General features: G+C 43.3%; 1 protein-coding gene across 1 annotated transcript; it reads right to left on the bottom strand.

Annotated features, from left to right (window-relative positions):
* Positions 1–7,219: 7,219 nt before the first annotated feature.
* LOC120877692 (prolactin-inducible protein homolog) lies at positions 7,220–18,226 on the bottom strand. Its single transcript, XM_040260046.1, has 4 exons — positions 18,082–18,226; positions 16,477–16,579; positions 7,783–7,897; positions 7,220–7,470 (listed from the first exon to the last, which is right to left on the bottom strand). Exons 1-4 carry the CDS (start codon positions 18,174–18,176, stop codon positions 7,352–7,354), a joined length of 432 nt encoding a protein of 143 aa, XP_040115980.1. The 5' UTR covers positions 18,177–18,226; the 3' UTR covers positions 7,220–7,351.
* Between the last annotated feature and the right edge of the window lie 1,207 nt (positions 18,227–19,433).

Below are 19,433 nucleotides of genomic sequence, written 5' to 3'. Positions count from 1 at the left end.
GTGGGGGAGGGTGAGGGGAGATCAGTTCAGTTCAGTTCCTCAGTTGTGTCCAACTCTTTGCAACTCAGGGAACCCCGCCTGGCTTCCTTGTCCATCGTCAACTCCTGAAGCTTGTTCAGACTCATGTCTATCAAGTCAGTGATGCCATCCAACCAACTCATCCTCTGTCTTCCCCTTTTCCTCCTGCCTTCAATCTTTTCCAGCATCAGGGTCTTTTCCAATGAGTCAGTTCTTCACATCAGGTGGCCAAAGTATTGGAGTTTCAGCTTCAGCATCAGTCTTCAAATGAATATTCAGGGCTGATTTCCTTTAGGATGGACTGGTTTGATCTCCTTTCAGCCCAGGGGACTCTCAAGAGTCTTCTCCAACACAACAGTTCAAAAGCATCAATTCTTTGGCGCTCAGCTTTCTTTATGGTCCAGTTCAATGCTATGTAGAGCAGTTCAGTGCTTTGCTTCAAGTTCTAGTCTTTGTGGTTAGATGTTGTCTTTGTGGTTAGATGTTCTTCTGAGATGTAGGCAGCTGTGTAAATTCTGACAATTAAAATGAGTTAAGGAATGATTTTTCTCTAGGTCCTCTAACAGGAACACCATCCTCCTGATGCCTTGATTTTAGTGCAAGGAGATGTGTTCAGTCTAACTATAAGATAGTATATTGTGTTATTTAAAGTCACTGCATTTGTGAGAATTTCTTAGGTCAGCAGTAAAAAGATTAAACAATATTTAAGTCTGCTGCTGCTAAGTCACTTCAGTCATGTCCGACTCTGTGCAGCCCCATAGACAGCAGCCTACCAGGCTCCTCTGTCCCTGGGATTCTCCAGGCAAGAATACTGGAGTGGGTTCCCATTTCCTTCTGCAATGCATGAAAGTGAAAAGTGAAAGTGAAGTTGCTCAGTCGTGTCTGACCCTCAGTGACCCCATGGACCACAGCCTTCCAGGCTCCTCTGTCCATGGGATTTTCCAGGCAAGAGTACTGGAGTGGGGTGCCATTGCCTTCTCTGATATTTAAGTCTAGAAACTTTCTAAAAAGCCTGACATCTGTGCTAAGGTAATCTCAATAGATATATCTCACTAGATACATACATATGGTCTTGAAAACTGTATCTGATGTCTCTTCGTACTGATTCATGGGTAGATCATCTTTCAAAACTCTGTCCACTTCTTAATTCATTAGTATATTTACTCATTTATTCATTTACTTTTTTTTGTTGCTTCAAATTGTCATTCATTGAAAACCAGTTATGCTCTAGCCATGGGATAAGTCACCTAAATTTCTTCTCTCAAGAATATTCAGTGCTGAGACTTCCCTGGTGGTTCTGTGTTTATGTGATCCCAATGCAGGGGCCCTGGATTTGATCCCTGGCTGGGGAACCAGTTCCCACATGCCAAAAGTATGAGTTTGCATGCCACAACTAAAGTTCTCACATGCTTCAATGAAGACTGAAGATCCCATGGGCTCCAAATAAGACCTGGTTCAACCATATAAATCAATAAATATTAAGAAATATTATATTCAGTCTTTAGTCTTACCTAGTGAGGATTGATTCCAAAGTTAACTGGTTACTGTCACCATCCATAGAATCAAAACATTGGTTTTGCCAGTAGTCATGTTTGGAAGTGAGAGCTGGACCATAAAAAGACTGAGGACCAAAAAATTTATACCTTTGAATTGTGGTTCTGGAAGACCCTTGGACAGAAAGATCAAACCAGTTAATCCTAAAGGAAATCAACCTTGAATATCCACAGGAAGGACTGATGCTAAAGCTGAAGCTCCAATATTTTGGCCACCTAATATGAAGAGCTGACTCATTGGAAAAGACTCTGATACTGGAAAGATTTAGGGCAGGAGAAGAAATAGGCAATAGGGGATGAGATGGTTGAACGGTATCACAGACTGAAAGGACATGAGTTTGAGCAAACTCTGAGAGATGGTGAAGGACAGGGAAGCCTGGTATGCTGTAGTCCATGGGGTTGCAAAGAGTTGGACATGGCTTAGCAACTGAACAACAATAATAAGGTTCTTCTATATCTTGGCAATTATAAATAATGCTACAATGGACATTTTGCTTCCCAGCTGGCTGTGGTGGTAAAGAACCCACCTGCCAAAGCAGGAGATGTGGGTTTGACCCCTGGGTCGGGAAGATCCCCTGGAGGAGGGCATGGCAATTCACTCCAGTATTCTTGCCTAGAGAATTCCATGGACAGAGGAGCCTGGCGGGCTACAGTCCATAGGGTCAGAAAGAATTAGCCATGACTGAAGAGACTTAGCATGCCCAGTGGACATAGGGCTGCATGCATATTTTCAAATTAGTGTTTTTACTTTCTCTGGGTAGTTATCTGAAAATGGACTTGCTGAATCATATGGTAGTTTGTTATATTAATTTTTTTGAGGTACCTGCATGCTGTCTTCCATTTTGGTTGCACCAGTCAGATTGGTATAGATTGGTAGATTTAAATGTAGGTTGGTGCCATTGGATGCACCAGTTCATATTTTTACCAACAGTGCAAGACTGTTAACTTTTCTCCACACTGTTTCCAAAACATAATATTTGTTGTTTTTTTGATGATGATCATTCTGACAGATATGAGGTGATATCTTACTGTGTTTTAAATTTGCATTTCCCAGGAAATTAGTGCTGTTGAGAATCTTTTCATATTAGGTGTTTCCATGTCTTCTTTGGAGAAATGTCTGTACAGATACTCTGGCTGTTTTTTAAATTAGATCTTTTTATACTGAACTATATGTTTTTTTCTACAAAATTTGGCTTGAATATTAACCCCATTGGTTATACCATTTGCAAATATCTTCTTTCATTCAGTAGTTTGCCTTTTCATTTTATTGTGGTTTCCTTTGTTGTGCAAGACGTTTTTAGTTTGAGGTAATCCTATTTGTTTATTTTTGCTTTTATTTCTCTTGCCTGAGCAAACAAATCCAAAAAAAAAAAAAAGACAGATGTCAAAGACCATTGTGCTTATATTTTCTTCTAGGAGTTTCATAGTTTCAGGTCTTACATTAGGTCCTTAATCCATTTTGAGTTTATTTCATATATAAGAAAATGGTCTAGTCTGATTCTTTTGTAAGTAGCTGTCCTGTTTTCCCAGAAATATTTATGGAGGAAAATAGTAGACCATATTTATGGTCTACTTCATTTTATATTTTTGCCTCCTTTGTTTTGGATTAACTGACTACAGAAGAGTGGTTTTATTTATAGATTCTCTAATCTCTTCCATTGATCTATGTCTTTTGTTTCCTTTTTATCAGGAGAACAGTGTTTTATAGTGCAGTTTGTAATCAGTGATTATGATATCTTCAGTTTTGTTCTTTCTCAAGATGACTTTGGCTATTTGGGATCTTTTGTGGTTCCATACAAATTTTAAGATTTTTTTTTTTCTAGTTCCATGAAAAATGCCCTGGTATGTTGATAGGGACTGCATTTAATCCCTGGATTATTTTGGGTCATATAAACATTTTAGTAGTAGTAATTTTTCCAGTTTATAAGCCAAGTATATCTTTTATTTGTGTCATCTTCAGTTACTTTCATCACTGTTTTATAATTTTTAGAGTATGGATCTTTCACCTCCTTGGTTAAGTTTATTCCTAGGTATTTTATTCTCTTTAGATGCAATTGTCAATGGGATTATTTTAAAAATTTCTTTCTAATAGATCATTGTTAGCATATAGAAACACTATAGATTTCTGAATATTAATTTTACACACTGTAACTTTGCTGAATTCATGTATTAGTTTTAGTAGATTTTGGGGTGTTTACATGTAGTATCGAGTCTTCTGTAAACACTAACCATTTTATTTCTTCATTTTCAATTTGGATGCTTCTTATTTTTCTTGTCTGAATGCTGTGGTTAGGATTTCCAATTTCATGTTAAATAAAAGTGGCAAGGGTGGACATCCTTGTCTTGTTCTTGTTTTTAGAGAAAAGTTTCAGTCTTTCACTATTGAGTACAATGTTGGGTATGGGTTTGTTATAAATGGCCTTCATTATGTTGAGATATGTTCTTTATACCCACTTTGATAACATTTTTTTAAACCATGAATATATGTTAAATACTGCTGAACACTTTTTCGGTGTCTATTAAGATGATTATGTGATTTCTCCTTCCTTTCATTAATATAGGTTAACATAGTGTATCTCATTAATTGATTTGCAAATGTTGAACCATCCTTGTAAACTTGGAATAAATCCAACTTGATTGTGGTGTTCGATTCTTCTCCTATTGTTTTTGAAACCTCTGTTTTATGTATTTTCTCTCTGATCTTTATTATTTATTTCCTTTCTTCTTCTGACTCTGGGATTTCTTTGTTCTTCTTTTTCTAATTCTTTCTGTCTCTAATCAGAAAAGATGCTTGGTATGATTTAGATCTACTGCCTGTCTTCATGTTGTGGCCGGGCCATGCTTACTTGCAGATGTGCTGGTGTGAAGGACTGGCCGTGCTGCGGCAGCCTCTAAGGCTTGGCACCAGTCATTGTTGGTGCTGTGCTGTGTACAGGCAGGCCCTGGGATCGAAGCTGCTTTCAGATGGTGCTACCAGCGAAGGGTGACCGTCAAGACTGGCAGGGCAGGGGTCAGCTTTGAAGGGGCTCTGTTTTGCTAACTTAGAGTATCCACCGGGTAAGATGAAACAGTGGCCTGTTTTGGAGGGACTCTGGTGTTGGTCAGAAATGCCTGCTGGGACTAGTGGGGTGAGAGGCCCCATTGGAGGGAGTCTGGTGCCAACTTAGCCTGGTCACTGGGTATGAGGGGAGCAGTGATCTACTCTGGAGGGTCTCCAGTGCTGGCTGATGGAGTCTGCTGGAACTGGGAGGGTGGCAGGCTGCTTTGGAGGGGCTCTGGTGTAGCTCCGGAGTGGCTGCCAGGTCTGGGGGGGCTTCGCTGCTGGCTGAGGATGTCTGTTGGGGCTGGCAGGGTTGGGGTGCTGCTTTGGAAGATTGCCAGATGTGTTGGGTCCATAGGTGAACCCAGGGTGGGACAAGCAGTGTAAGTAAGTTAAATGGCAAGAGTCAGAAATGGTGCCCGTTAGTGCTGGACCAGCTAAGTAGAGGGTGAGCTATAAGAAAACTGCCATCAAAGTGGCACCTGCCAGCCTCTCTGTAGTGAAGTCACTGAGTCGTGTCCAACTCTTTGCAACTCCGTGGACTGTAGCCTACCAGGCTTCTCCGTCCATGGGATTCTCCAGGCAAGAATACTGGAGCGGGTTACCATTTCCTTCTCCAGGGGATCTTCCTGACCCAGAGATCGAACCCGGGTCTCCCGCATTGGAGGCAGACGCTTTAACCTCTGAGCCACCAGGGAAGCCCCCGGAAGTTCCATGATCCCTGCTGCTCTGGCACCTGAAAATTAGTCAACGAGTCTCCTCAAGGTAAGAGATTTTGAAACATCTGCCTTGGTGCTGACACTTCAAGGGAACGAATTTTGGTGAGCTTTCTTAAAGAGTGGTGTCTCAGCTTCCCACAGCCCTCTGGCTCTCCCAGGCATCAAGCTCCCTGGCTTTCAAAGCCAGATGGTATGGGAGCTTGTCTTCCTGGTGCAGATCTCCTGGGCTGGGGGGCCTTGGTGTGTTCAGAACCCTCAGGTAAGACTCCCGGGCTGTGATATCCTTCCCACCGATGGGTTAGACCCCCAGGACTGGTCCCAACCAGACTGTACTTCTGTTCCTCCTATCCTTCTCCATGCAGCTTTTCCTTCTTATCTTTAGCTGTGGAAAACCTTTTCTGCTAGTCTCCAGGTCATTCTCAAAGAGAGCTTCTGTACATATAGCTGTCATTTGGTGTGTCCCTGGGAAGAGGCGAGTCCAGGATCATCTTACTCTGCTTTCTGTCCCAACTTCCTGAGTTCAGCATTTTTAGATTTTACATATAAGTGATATACAGTATTTTTCTTTCTTTGTCTGACTTATTTCACTTAGCATAATGTCCTCAAGTTTCACCCATGTTGTTGGAAATGGCAGGATTTCATTCTTCCCCATGACAGAATAATACTCACTCCTGTGTATGTGTGTGGGTGCGTGTGTGTGTATACATGTATATATAGCTTGAGGTTGTTTTATAATAAGGCACGTGGTAAAGCATGTAAATAAAAATCTTCAGTGCTTTTTTGATACATCTTAAGCATGCAATCACTGTACTATTCTAGTTAGTATATCAAGTGATCTTTCCCAATCATTGTGTTTTTTTGCCCTGGATTCTGATACTCATTTATGGTTCTGCCTTCTTGTCCAGATGCAGCGATTTTGTTCCTGTCTCCTTGTTGGCCCCCTGTCTAGCCTTCCTGACTTGCTCTTAATCCTGCCTGATAGTAAAGTGCTTCCTGGCCCTGATCTTGCTGCTGTTTCATGCTCTGGCCTCTTGGTGCCTGCTGTTCCATCGGCCACAATTTCTGCCCGCTGTGTGCCCCGACCCTGGCTCATACTCCCCTTCTCTCAGGAAGGACTCATTCACCCTCTCTGGTGGAGCCCCTCAGGGTGCCCTCTGCCTTTCAGCCTATTATGCTTCTCGTGCAGCCCGCTGTCTAGTAGACATGCTTTAGTCTACCATCTTTCACTGTCTGAAAAGAAGCAACCAAATAGAACAGAATGCTATTGTTTATCCTGGGGTGCATAGATTCTGCCCCTGACTCTGCTAGAGGCAGGGTGACTCCCATCTCCTGGGATCTGAAGCATTTTCTGGGGGGAGGAGGGCGTGTGGAGCAGTGGGATGTAGCAGGGCCAGGGAACAGGGGGCCTTGAGGTTCCTGTCCACATTCTGCCCATCACTTGCTATGAGTTTTAGGGCCACCACTTTCCCTTTCTATGAGAATGGCCCCTCTCTCTTTCATCTTCTCTTTCATGGACAGTTCAGTTCAGTTCAGTTCAGTCGCTCAGTCATGTCCAACTCTTTGCAACCCCATGGACTGCAGCACGCTAGGCCTCCCTGTCCATCACCAACTCCCGAAGTTTATTCAAACTCATGTCTGTTGAATTGGTGATGAGATCCAACCATCTCATCCTCTGTCATCCCCTTTTCTTGCCTTCAGTCTTTCCCAGCATCAGGGTCTTTTCCAGTGAGTCGTCAGCTCTTTGCATCAGGTGGCCAGAGTATTTCATGGACAGGGAAAGCCCAAAAACTCTCCTCAGTAAAGGTCTTTTGAAAGAGCAGAACTCTAACAATTCTGGCTGTTCTGAGATTCCTTTGGGGGTAGATTTTGTAGAAAAGACACAGCAGAAGTCAGAGAAGCTTGTGAGAAGTTTATTTTAGAGACTAAAGTTAGCTAGTTGACCCCAACCAGCTTTCCTTGGAGGAAATCCCCTGCTGGTGGGGTTGGGATGTGCAGAGACAAAGGCTTCCATTTGGATCAGACTATGGTAGGCTCTTAGTGAGAGAAAAGCGATTTGCTTTAATAGGTATGACTGCCCGGTCATCCGGGCAGATATTTAGTTCACGAATAACATCAACCACTGCTGTTACTCTTACAGTACCTGAAAGAGACAAGGCAGGACAAAGGTCATCTCTGATACCACTCCAACCCCAGTGCCTTGACTTTTTTGCCATCACCAGGAGTTTCCCCACTGGGATTCAGTTTTCCCAAGTCATTTACAAATATAGGTCTCATTAACTTTTCTCCCAAACCTTTCACCTTTCAAGTTGGGCAGAGTCCCCACATTCTCTCCGCCCCTTCTTCCCTCCCTTCCTCTCTGCCCTTCCTCATGGAGGTTCTGATCCAGGTCTGGAGCCATGTTTGTGTCCCCCCCCGGAGGATAGTTCTTCCCTTGGTCATCTCCTGTACTTACTGTTGGTTTGCAAATCCCAGAAGAATGTCTTTGCGGAATTGTTACAGAGGCAGGAGGTGAATTTATAATTAAAATTGCCTTCAATCGGAATGTTGCTTAGAAGATAACATTTAATCTGGGGAGAGAGGACCCAGTGTTAGCTTGAGGATGGAAAAGTGAAAGACAAGAAAGGGTGACAGGGGAGGAGGAAGATCTACTCGGCGGTTGAAAAGCAGGGGTGAGTGCGGGTCAGAGGCAGGAGGAGTGAGCTCTGCCATGTCCTCTAGGTCAGAAGGTCTTCTGTCCTCATGACCTCGAGTTCCTGCCTTAGCAGCGTGGGCCTAGGGCTTGGGAGGAAAGAGGTAAGTGAGTTCACAGGGCTGGGGTCAGTCATCTTGGGGCAGTTGGTCATCTGGGGAGCAGGCTTGCCTTGCTTCCCTAGTCAAGGCTGTCCGGAATTGGGCTGTGACCACAGCCTGGCTGCTTGGGCATGGAAGTCAATGCCAGGCCCCATTGCCAGACTGGCTGAGCCCCAGCTGTGTTCCTCTAAAACTCTGCGACTTTCGGTAATTAGTGACCTTTCATAATTAGGGTGATGTGTCTCACTCTTGTTTTCCTCAGTTGTGAGGTGAAAGCAATTACTCACCAACCCTGGCTGCTACATGCTGCTGCTGCTAAGTCGCTTCAGTCGTGTCCAACTCTGTGTGACCCCATAGACGGCAGCCCACCAGGCTCCCCCGTCCCTGGGATTCTCCAGGCAAGAACAGTGGAGTGGGTTGCTGTTTCCTTCTCCAATGCATGAAAGTGAAAAGTGAAAGGGAAGTCGCTTAGTTGTGTCCAACTCTTCGTGACCCCATGGACTGCAGCCCACCAGGCTCTTCTGCCCATGAGATTTTCCAGGCAAGAGTACTGGACTGGGGTACCATTGCCTTCTCTTAGCAATGGGTTCCAAATGAGATTGAGATCTTGAAGTTAGTTTTCCTTCTCTTTTTCAAATCGAGAGCACTTTACAACTTAAGATCCCAGAGTATACAGGCTTCCTTGGTGGCTCAGTGGTAAACAATTCTCCTGCTAATACAGAATACACGGGTTCTGTCTCTGGGCCAGGAAGATCCCACCACAGGGCAAATTAAGCGCATGCAGCATAGCTATTGAGCCTGCGGCTCTACAGCCCATTCTCCCCAACAAGAGAATTCACTGCAACGAGAAGCTCTTTTCCTGCAACTGGAGTGTAGCCCCTGCTCACTGCAACTAGAGAAAAGCCACACAAGGAAGACCCAGCACAGCCAAAATTAAGAAGAAGCTAAATAAATGAAGCTCCCAGAGTACAGCATATGTAAGTTTCAGTGGAGTCAAGAGCCTTCTGTCTAGTTAGTGTTCAGCACAGAGTTTTATTCTGGGGTCCATAAACCCAGAAAGGTCTGCAGATAGTATTCAGTGAGTCTGTGTATTCAGGTGGAAAGAAGTTTTATCTTTATTTTTACTAGACTCTCATTGAAACTGGGCACTTCTGTTACAAAGGCCATCAGTAATCCATGGTGGTATTAGCAGTACGCGAGGTCTTATCAAGAAGAGAATCATAGATATGTTTGCACTACATTATAATTTTAGAGATCTTGAAATATTGTCTCTCATCACTACCTTTGTGCTCTATAGGACTGACGTGCATGGTCATGGCTGGGGCCATCAGCCCATTTCCTGCAACTTCTCCAGGTAGCTGGCAGCTCTGTGCTGAATGGCCTGTCAGCCCCCAAACAGTGAATTCAAATGTTCTCACCCTTGGGATTTTACTCAGAATACTTTGGACATCCTGGTGTTTCTAAAGAGAAATCTACCCTCACCTTGTTTAGTTTTTTATTACATTTACAACATTATATCTTCACCTATCCCCCTTCACGGATCACAGCATTGTCACGGCAAAGAGTCTTGTGTAACTCCATGAAGCTATGAACCACATTGTACAGGGCCACCCAAAATGGATGGGTCATAGTGTGGACAAAACGTGGGCCACTGGAGCAGAGAATGGCAATCAACTCCAGTATACTTGCTTTGAGAACCCCATGAATATTGTGAAAAGGCAAAATGATATGGCACCAGAAGATGAGCCCCCAAGGTTGGATGATGTCCAATATGCTACTGGGCAAGAGCAGAGAAATAGCTCCAGAAAGAATGAAGAGGCTAAGCCAAAGCAGAAATGACACTCACTTGTACTCAGCTGTAGACGTGTCTGGTGGTGAAAGTAAAGTCTGATGCTATTAAGAACTTCACTGCATAGGAACCTGGAATGTTAGGTTCATGAATCAAGGCAAATTAGACATGAACAAGCAGGAGATGGCCTGAGTGAACCTTGACATCTTAGAAATCAGTGAACTAAGATAGATAGGAATGAGTGAACTTAATTCAGATGACCATTATATCTCCTACTACGGGCAAGAATACCTTAGAAGAAATGGAATAGCCCTCAGAGGCAACAAAAGAGTCTGAAATTCAGTGCTAGGTGCAATCTCAAAAACAAAGAATGATCTCAGTTCATTTTCAAGGCAAATTATTCAACATCACAGTAATCCAAGTCTATATCCTAGCCACTAATGCCGAAGAAGCTGAAGTTGAAGAATTCTATGAAGACCTACAAGACCTTCTAGATCTAACGCCAAAAAGTTATGTACATTTCATAATAAGGGACTGGAATGCAACAGTAGAAAGTCAAGGGTTATCTGGAGTAATAGGCAAGCTTGGCCTTGGAGTACAAAATGAAGCAGGGCAAAGATAGAATACACTGGTCATAATAAACACCCTAACACAAGAGACAACTCTACACATGGACATCACCAGATGGTCAATACTGAAATCAGATTGATTATAAGCTTTGCAGCTGAAGATGGAGAAGCTCTATACAGTTACCAAAAACAAGACCTAGAGCTGACTGTAGCTCAGATCATGAGCTCCCTGTTGCAAAATTCAGGCTTGAATTGAAAGTAGGGAGAAACAAGAGACAATTCAGGTATGACCTAAATGAAACCCCTTATGATTATACAGTGGAGGTGATGAATAGATTTATGGGATTAAATATGATAGCAGAGTGCCTGAAAAACTATGGACAGAGGTTTATAACATTTTACAGGAGGTGTGATGAAAACCATCCATAATAAAAAGAAATGCAAGAATGCAGCATGGTTGTCTGAGGATGCTTTACAAATAGCTGAGAAAATAAGAGAAGTGAAAGGCAAAGGAGAAAGGGAAAGATATGCCCAACTGAATGCAGAGTTCCAGAGAATAACAAGGAATGATAAGAAAGGCTTCTTAAGTGAACAATGTAAAGAAATAGAGGAAAACAACAGATTAGGAAAGACAAGAGATCTCTTCAAGAAATTGGACATATCAAGGGAATATTTCATGCAAGGATGGACATGATAAAGGACAGAAATGGTAAGGACTAACAAAAGCAGAAGAGATTAAGAAGAGGTGGTGAGAATACATAGGAGAACTGTACAAAAAGGTCTTAATAACTTGATAACCATGATAGCATGGTCACTCACCTAGAGATGGATATCCTGGAGGGTGAAGTCAAGCAGGCCTTAGGAATTATTAGAGTGAACAAAGCTAGTGGAAGTGATGGAATTCCAGCTGATCCATTTAAAATCCTAAAAGACGATGCTGTTCAAGTGCTGCACCCAATATGTCAGCAACTTTGGAAAACTCAACAGTGGCCACAGGACTGGAAAAGAATAGTTTTCATTCCAATCCTAAAAATGCGCAATTCAAAAGAATGTTCAACTACAGTACAATTGCAGTCATTTCATATGCTAGCAAAGTAATATGCAAAATCCTTCAAGCTGGGCTTCAGTAGTATGTGATCTGAGAAATTCCAGATGTACAAGCTTTGTTTAGAAAAGGCAGAAGAGCCAGACATCAAATTGCCACCATTGGCTGTATCATAGAAAAGCAAGGGAATTCCAGGAAAACGTCTACTTCTGCTTCATTGACTACACAAAAGCCTTTGACTGTGGATCAAAACAAATTGTGGAAAATTCTCAAAGAGATGGAAATACTAGGTCATTTAACCTGTCTCCTGAGAGACAAGAAGCAACAGTTAGAGCTGAACATGGAACAACAAACTGGTTCAAAGTTGGGGGAGGAGTACGTTAAGGCTATATATTGCCAATCTGGTTATTTAACATATTTAGCTACATCATGCGGAATGCTGGGCTGGGAAACAACAGAAGCAGTGAGACTTTATTGTTTGGGGCTCCAGAATCACTGCAGATGGTGACTGCAGTCATGAAATTAAAAGATGCTTGCTCCTTGGAAGGAAAGCTATGACAAACCTAGACAGCATATTAAAAAGCAGAGACATTACTTTGATGATAAAGGTCCATATAGTCAAAGCTATGATTTTTCCAGGAGTTATGTATGGATGTAAGAGTTGGACCATAAACAAGGCTGAGCACTGAAGAATTGATGCTTTTGAACTGTGGTGTTGGAGAATACTCTTGAGAGTCCCTTGGACTGCAAGGAGATCAAGCCAGTCAATCCTAAAGGAGATCAGTCCTGGGTGTTCATTGGAAGGGCTGATGCTGAAGTTGAAGCTCTAATACTTTGGCCACCTGATGTGAAGATCTGACTCATTAGAAAAGAACCTGATGCTGGGAAAGATTGAAACAGAAGAAGGGGACAACAGAGGATGAGATGGTTGGATGGCATCACCAATTCAGTGGACATGAGTTTGAACAAACTCTGGGAAACGGTGAAGGGTAAGGGAGGCCTGGCATGCTGCAGTCCATGGGGTAGCAAAGACTTGGACATGACTGAGTGACTGAACAATGCAACAGCAACAAAATGTCATCCAGTCCCATCACTTCATTCAAATAGAAGAGGAAAAAGTGCAAACAGTGACAAATTCTACTTTCTTGGGCTCTAAAATCACTAAGGATGATGACTGCAGTTAAAAAATTAAAAGATGCTTGCTCCTTGAAAGAAAAGCTATGACAAACCTAAACAAATTATTAAAAAGCAGAGACATCACTTTGCCAACCAACGTCCATATAGATAAAGCTATTGTTTTTCCAGTAGTCATATATGGATGTGAGAGTTGGACCAGTCAGTCCTAACGGAAGTCAACCCTGAATATTCGTTGAAAGGACTGATGGTGAAGCTGAAGCTCCAGTACTTTGGCCACCTGATGCAAAGAACTGACTCAATGGAAAAGACCCTGATTCTGGGAAAGATCAATGGCAGGAGGAGAAGGGGGCAGCATAGGATGAGACCATTAGATATCATCACCAGCTCAATGGATGTGAGTCTGAGCAAACTCTGGGAGATAGTGAAGGATGGGGAAGCCTGGCATGCTGCAGTTCATGGGGTCGCAAAGAGTTGGACATGACTTATGAAGTGAGCAGCAACAATCTTTACGAATCAGGATTTTCACTACTTAAATAACCAAAACAAAAAATTCCTAGTCCCTTGGATGTCCAACAAAACAGCTGTGATTTGTTGCCAAATGGTAGTGTACAGTTTAAGGTCTTTACTCAAGCTTCACGATGACAGCCACCGTATAATATAATCTCTAGAAAATAAAATGTAACTTGTTTATATTTAAGTATATTGCCTTTCAGCTAGTGTGCCCATAAAGAAACACACATATATAGCGGTATCACAAGTTTACTTTTTTTTTTTTTATGGTACAAGTTTACTTTTTAAATAATTTTATCATTTTTCTTTATTATGTCTGTTTTCCTTTGTAATCAGTGCATTTTATTTACAAATTTAGAGCAATTTTCTGGTAAGAGTTCCAAGACCAGCAAAATGGTCCAGACCACAAATGTTTAAGCACTTGGTTAACCCTATGTTTTCTTCAACATTAAATTATTATATGGTGTTTATATTCAAACACATGTTTGAGGATATAATCTATTCCATTTTTAAAATATTTATTTGTATTTATTTATTTATTTGGCTACACCAGATCTAAGGTGTGGCACAAGGGATCTATTGTTGCAGCATGTAGAATCTAGTTCCCTGATCAGATCCCCTGCCTTGGAAGCACAGAGTTTTAGCCACTGAACCCCCAGGGAAATGCCAACCTATTCTATACTTGTCTTTATGATCTTTAATACCTCACTTGATCAAGAATTTAGCTACATAAACATTATAATTAGTAGAAAATGAATATTAGGCTCTAGAAACATCACACCTATAAAATTATATTTTTCCAAAATTTTAAAAATATGAAGGTATATTCATAGTTATACATTTATTTCATGCTTGCATGCTGTCACTCAGTTGTGTCCGATACTTTGTGACCCACCCCCCATGGACTGTAACCCACCAGGCTCCTCTGTTCATGGGATTCTGCAGGCAAGAATACTGGAGTGGGTTGCCATTTCCTTCTCCAGGGGATCTTCCTGACCCAGGGATCAAACCTTCATCTCTTATGTCTCCTGCACTGGCAGGCAGGTTCTTTGTTGCTAGCACCACCTGGAAAGCTCACGTTTATTTTATAGTGATACATAATTTCTTTCTAATTTGCAGTATCATTCATTCTATGGAGTTCTTTGTCTTTGACTTGTACTTGGTTAGGTTTTAAAAAGTTTGCTTTATTTTATTGTACTAGCATTGTTCTTAAAACAATTTTATTAATCAGCAGCAAAAAATTATATCAGGTGTCAAACTGTTGATTAAAGACATTTTTTTTTACACCTGTTACATTCTCAGGGTTGGAAATGGACTTTCATAATCTATGACCACTAGAAATTACCATTATCACAAAACTTTTATGCCCATCTTCACATTCTTTTTGCATCTGTGCTTTTGATAAATAAAACACAAAATTGAAAATTTATGACTCATTCTCCTTCCCACCTCTAGTTAGTATACATAGTTCATATTATTGGATTGTAAACAGAAAAACTGGATAAAGCAGCTGTATTACTCTTTGCTCAATGATCAGTAATCTTTCCCCTATAGGTGTGGGGCCATTTCTAGAATGCAGTTTAATGAACAACAATCCTCACACTCCCAATTTTGTTTTCTGTTTAGTCCCTGTCCTTAAAGTCTCTGGTGGCTCAGAAGGTAAAGAATCTGCCTGCAATGTAGGAGACCCATGTTTGATCCTTGGGTCAGAAAGATCCCCTAGAGAAGGGAATGGCAACCCACTCCAGCATTCTTGCCTGGAGAATCCCATGGACAGAGGAGCCTGGTGGGCTACAATCCATGGGGTCACAAGGAGTCAGACACAACTGAGAGACTAACACTTTCACTTTCAAATCTAATTTGAATTCCGAAGCTGTCAGAAGGTACCTGTGCTTCTTGAGAGATGTCTTTCTGGAATGAGATAGGGTAGATACATGGATCTTGGCCCTTGAATAGAGGTGGCTAACAAGGGATGTGCATGCATGCAGTCACTCGGTTGTGTCCAACTCTCTGCGACCCCATGAACTGTAGCCTACCAGGCTCCTCTGTCTATGGAATTTATCAGGCAAGAATACTGGAGTGGGTTGCCATTTCCTCCTCCAGGAGGATCTTTCCAATCCAGGGATGGAACCCGCATCTCCTATATCTCCTGCATTACTGCTACTGCTAAGTCACTTCAGTCGTGTCCAACTCTGTGAGACCCCATAGATGTCAGCCCACCAGGCTCCCCTGTCCCTGGGATTCTCCAGGCAAGAACACTGGAGTGGGTTGCCATTTCCTTCTCCAATGCATGAAAGTGAAAAGTGAAAGGGAAGTCGCTCAGTCGTATCTGACTCTTAGCGATCCCATGGACTGCAGCCTACCAGGCTTCTCCATCCATGGGATTTTTCAGGCAAGAGTACTGAGGTGGGGTGCCATTGCCTTATCCTGCATTACAGGTGGATTCTCTACCCGCTGAACACTGAGGAAGCCCCTAGGAAGGGAGGATCGTGCTTTCGTGACAACACCAGAGGAGACTGTCAATGAGGTGGAGAAGGACACACTCTTCCTGGGGTAGGAGAGGAAGTTCTGTGGGTTCAACCTGCACAGGTCCTTTCCATGGGACCCAGAGCAGTCAGACAAGAGGAGGCCTAATGCACATTATCCTTGGAGATCCTCTGGTCTAGATCCTCCCTTCCACCACTGCTAAACTGGGAGAAAGGGAGGAGAAGGGTGAGCTTTCCTTATCAGAGAGGAGTGGTTGGAACAACAGTCAACTTCCGACAAAAGAGCAGACAAAGCCAAAGAGCAGAAGAGTGAGCAGAAAGCAGACTCTGCTCAGGTCTTCCTGGGGAGGAGGGTTCACAACCTGCCCATTGGCCCCACATCATGTTTCCCCACTTGCCTCAACCTCCCAGATGGGGTTGTGGGTTTTCCTTCTGAGGCTCTCCACGCTCCTGTCCTTCATCTCAAACGGCCATACCCAGGACCTGGGGAGGGACTCTCACCCATCCTCCCCCACCTCTCACGCGTTTTTCTCTCTCCCCTCTTAGCTGTGCTTCTCCCACTATTCATGCCTTCTCTCTCCTCCCTCCCACACTTTCTGGATTGGGGGGGGGGGCGTCCCTTCATTTGTAAAATGACAGTAGTCATCTGCCCTGAGCCCCCATGATTATTCTGAGGCTCAAGTATCTATATGAGCATTGGGAGCAGGAAGGTGGGGTTCATTATGTTATCAAATACATTATGCAATATTGGAGTCAGAGCTTGATATAACCGTATTCGTAATTGGGAATCACACTTTTCCCAGGGTGGGCCTCTACTTACCACCATGCATTCCTTCAGATCTGTTGAGACTTGAAGCACCACCATGGCCTCTTCACTCGCATCTGTTTGCAGCATCTGCAGGTCCATTGTCATCAACTGTTGACTGGTTCTGGGAAGAGAGAAGCAGGTCTGAGATCAGAGATCGATCCACAAGAGACGGGGCTTGCGGTCAGCAAGACCAAGGGAACCAAGAAGGTGCAGATGAAGGAGGTGATGAGAGCAGGATGCATCACTCAGCATCTGAGTCCCCTGAGAACTTTTGATTTGGGGTTGTTTTGTACAGATTAGGTGTGCTTACTAAAGCAACTTGAATTCTGTATTTTAAAGCTGAGCATCTTCTTTCCTTCCACTGGTCATCCTAGTTTGCCCCAAAGCAAGGAACTGCCTGGGATGAGGGGCTTTCTAGTGCTAAAACCAAGAAATTCCTGAGCAAACTGGGCTGGTCTGTCACCTTAGTTAGCACAGCTTATTTAAACAACTTGACATGCCTCAGGGCTGAATAGAGTGGCATCTATATCTGAACTTGTCCTCACCCAGTGTTTCTTGGTGCCTCCACATTATACCAGCTTCTCAAAATCCTGAGTGGTTTTTTCCAGGATAGGACACTTGGTCGCACTACAGAGATCACCACCAGAATCATAATCCAGAAACCCAGCATCCCAAACTCTCTTCCTGGAGAGAAAACTTCCTGAGATTTGCTGAATGATTCTGTTCCTCCCCAGTCCCTAGCTCCGTTTCCTACTTAACTCCATTCTGCTTGCCCCGTTTCTTGCTTCTGTCAAACGTGGACCCTCAGTGAACTAGCTTCTAAGCCTGCGCTTCCTGATATCAGTGTTTGTGGGGGCAAGTGGTCCTTGTCTTCATCTTTGGTCTTGAGAATAGGGAGAATGTCTAAGTTGCTGAGTCAGTGCAGTCTCATACCACAGGGCCAAGGATCTGTGACCACACCCTCTAATCCTTTCCTGAGTCCTGCCCAAAGCTATTGTTGTCCTTCCTAAAGCTATTGTTGGAACTCGCTGACCTGCTTCATCTTCTCTTCTAGGAGGGAAGGTACGAGAAGGTGGGGTTTTCCGAGCAGAATTCTAACAAAAGTATTGACTATGGACAGGATGTGGATCAGAGCTTTGGCTCAGAGGTAAAGAATCCACCTTCCATGCAGGAGTCTCAGGTTTAGTGCCTGGGTAGGGAAGATCCCCTGGAGAAGGAAGAGGCAATCCACTTCTGTATTCTTGCCTGGGAAATCCCATGGACAGAGGAGGCTGGCGGGCTACAGTCTATAGGGTCGCAAAAGAGACGTACACAACCTAGCAACTAAACAATAACAACAACAGTTACTTACAGCCTGTTTGAACACTGGGAGCCTTATTTCCATGGGCAACCTAGAAGCACCCAGTGGAAATGTAAGGGAAATTGATGACACTCCCTAAGAGGGGAAAAATGAAGTTAGGCATGGGGTTCATGAGAGTTCCTGGGACTAGAGTTCTGGGAAGTTGAAAAAGTTTTCAGGAACGGGCATGCAGATTTCTAGGGTAGGAGTGGAGGAGCCCCCTCCCCACCCAATTTTTTTTTTTTTTTTTTAATGAGGAGGAGAAAGTCTTGGCTCACGTGTCTTCCTGAGCTTTGGTGGTCCCCAGCTGCAGGCAAAGAATCAGAAGCAGGGCAGCAGGGCTGGCCCTGAGCAGGAGATGGAGAGAGTACATGCTGAATGAGACAGAATGTGATGTCCTAGAGACGTAGGATCCCAGGTGCTCAGCACAGTCTTTATACGCAGATCAAGGAAGTGGAGAGCTGCCAAGCAGATCCATGGTGTCAATCATACATTTATCCTCCCCACTCATGATCTTTCCTTGTTGAGCTGAAGTTTGTTTTTCTATGGGAAAAAGTCAACATTCAGCTTGAGTGTTAAGAGTCTGGGAGAGGAATTAGATTACCCTTCCTCATTTTCTCACTATTAGAATTTCTCAGAATGGCCAGGACCTCAAAAGATATACCAAAGTTTCCCTAGTTGCCAGAAATGATTTCTTTCTCCTCATCCTTCCATGCCGGTGTGTCCTGCTCTACCTGGTCTTAGCTTCAGTCACTGCTCCGATAGTCTCTAGAGCCAGAGAATCCAGCTATGGGAGCAGATTTCAGATCTCAGTCTGTGGCACGTTTACTTGATCCCCTTATTAAGTTCAACAGGACATGTTCAAATCTTTTCTTCAGAAACCAAGGTGATCAAGGTCTCCCCAAGGGCCACCAAAAACCATATGGTGGGGGGAACTAAAGATGGGCTGCTCTGGACGATGGAAAATTGAGGTCACAACACTGGGTGACTTGAAGATGTTTGTGATTATAGAGTCCTTCTTAACTTCAGGGTTAATGATACGTCCTACAGATGCCCAAGATCCCCAGCTGCCCCAGAGTCCCCAGTGCAGGCAGTATTTTAACTCTAGACAATTTCCTTACAGAGCTGGCATCCCTAAATCAGACATCTGAGCACTGAAGAGTCTGCTTATTTCACCATTGAGGTGGCCACTTTTTTACTGCTGTATTACAGCACGAGACACACAAGAAGACTCACAGTGGGAAGGATTGTCTCCATTAGAACAGAACCCAAACAGTGTCCAGAGACTGCTCTGGCAGTAATGAGAGATTCTCTCCCTAGGATGAGAGGGAAACTGGCTCTTGATGGCACTGGCATTGTGATAGTTTTTATTCAGTTAAATCTATTCCTTTACCTACAATGTCATGACATTGTGGAATTTGTTCCTATCCTTTGCATGACAGATGGCAGTATGGGAAGACTTTCCCTGGCATGAAGGTGAAAATCAGGGTTCTAAGAGTTGCCTGTGTATATCTCTAGAGCCAGAATTCAGATTTAAAGTCCAGGTGTATGCCTCTGTTTTTGAATATATCTTTGTGGATTGCTCTGCCTGCTTATTGTACTCCTGCATTTCCCTACTCATTCCTCTGAA

Source organism: Oryx dammah, unplaced genomic scaffold, assembly GCF_014754425.2.
Source record: "Oryx dammah isolate SB20612 unplaced genomic scaffold, SCBI_Odam_1.1 HiC_scaffold_18, whole genome shotgun sequence".
In the NCBI taxonomy this organism is placed as follows: Eukaryota; Metazoa; Chordata; class Mammalia; order Artiodactyla; family Bovidae; genus Oryx; species Oryx dammah.
This window is presented reverse-complemented; position numbering and strand designations above follow the sequence as displayed.

Excerpts from the sequence above, each read along its gene's own strand:
- LOC120877692 (XM_040260046.1), bottom strand. The coding sequence starts at position 18,176 with ATGTACTCTCTCCATCTCCTGCTCAGGGCCAGCCCTGCTGCCCTGCTT. Across the intron at positions 7,898-16,476 it reads ATCTGAAGGAATGCATGGTG|ATTAAATGTTATCTTCTAAG; the intron begins GTAAGTAGAGGC and ends CTCTCTCCCCAG. Across the intron at positions 7,471-7,782 it reads CTGGGATTTGCAAACCAACA|GTACTGTAAGAGTAACAGCA; the intron begins GTAAGTACAGGA and ends TGTCTCTTTCAG.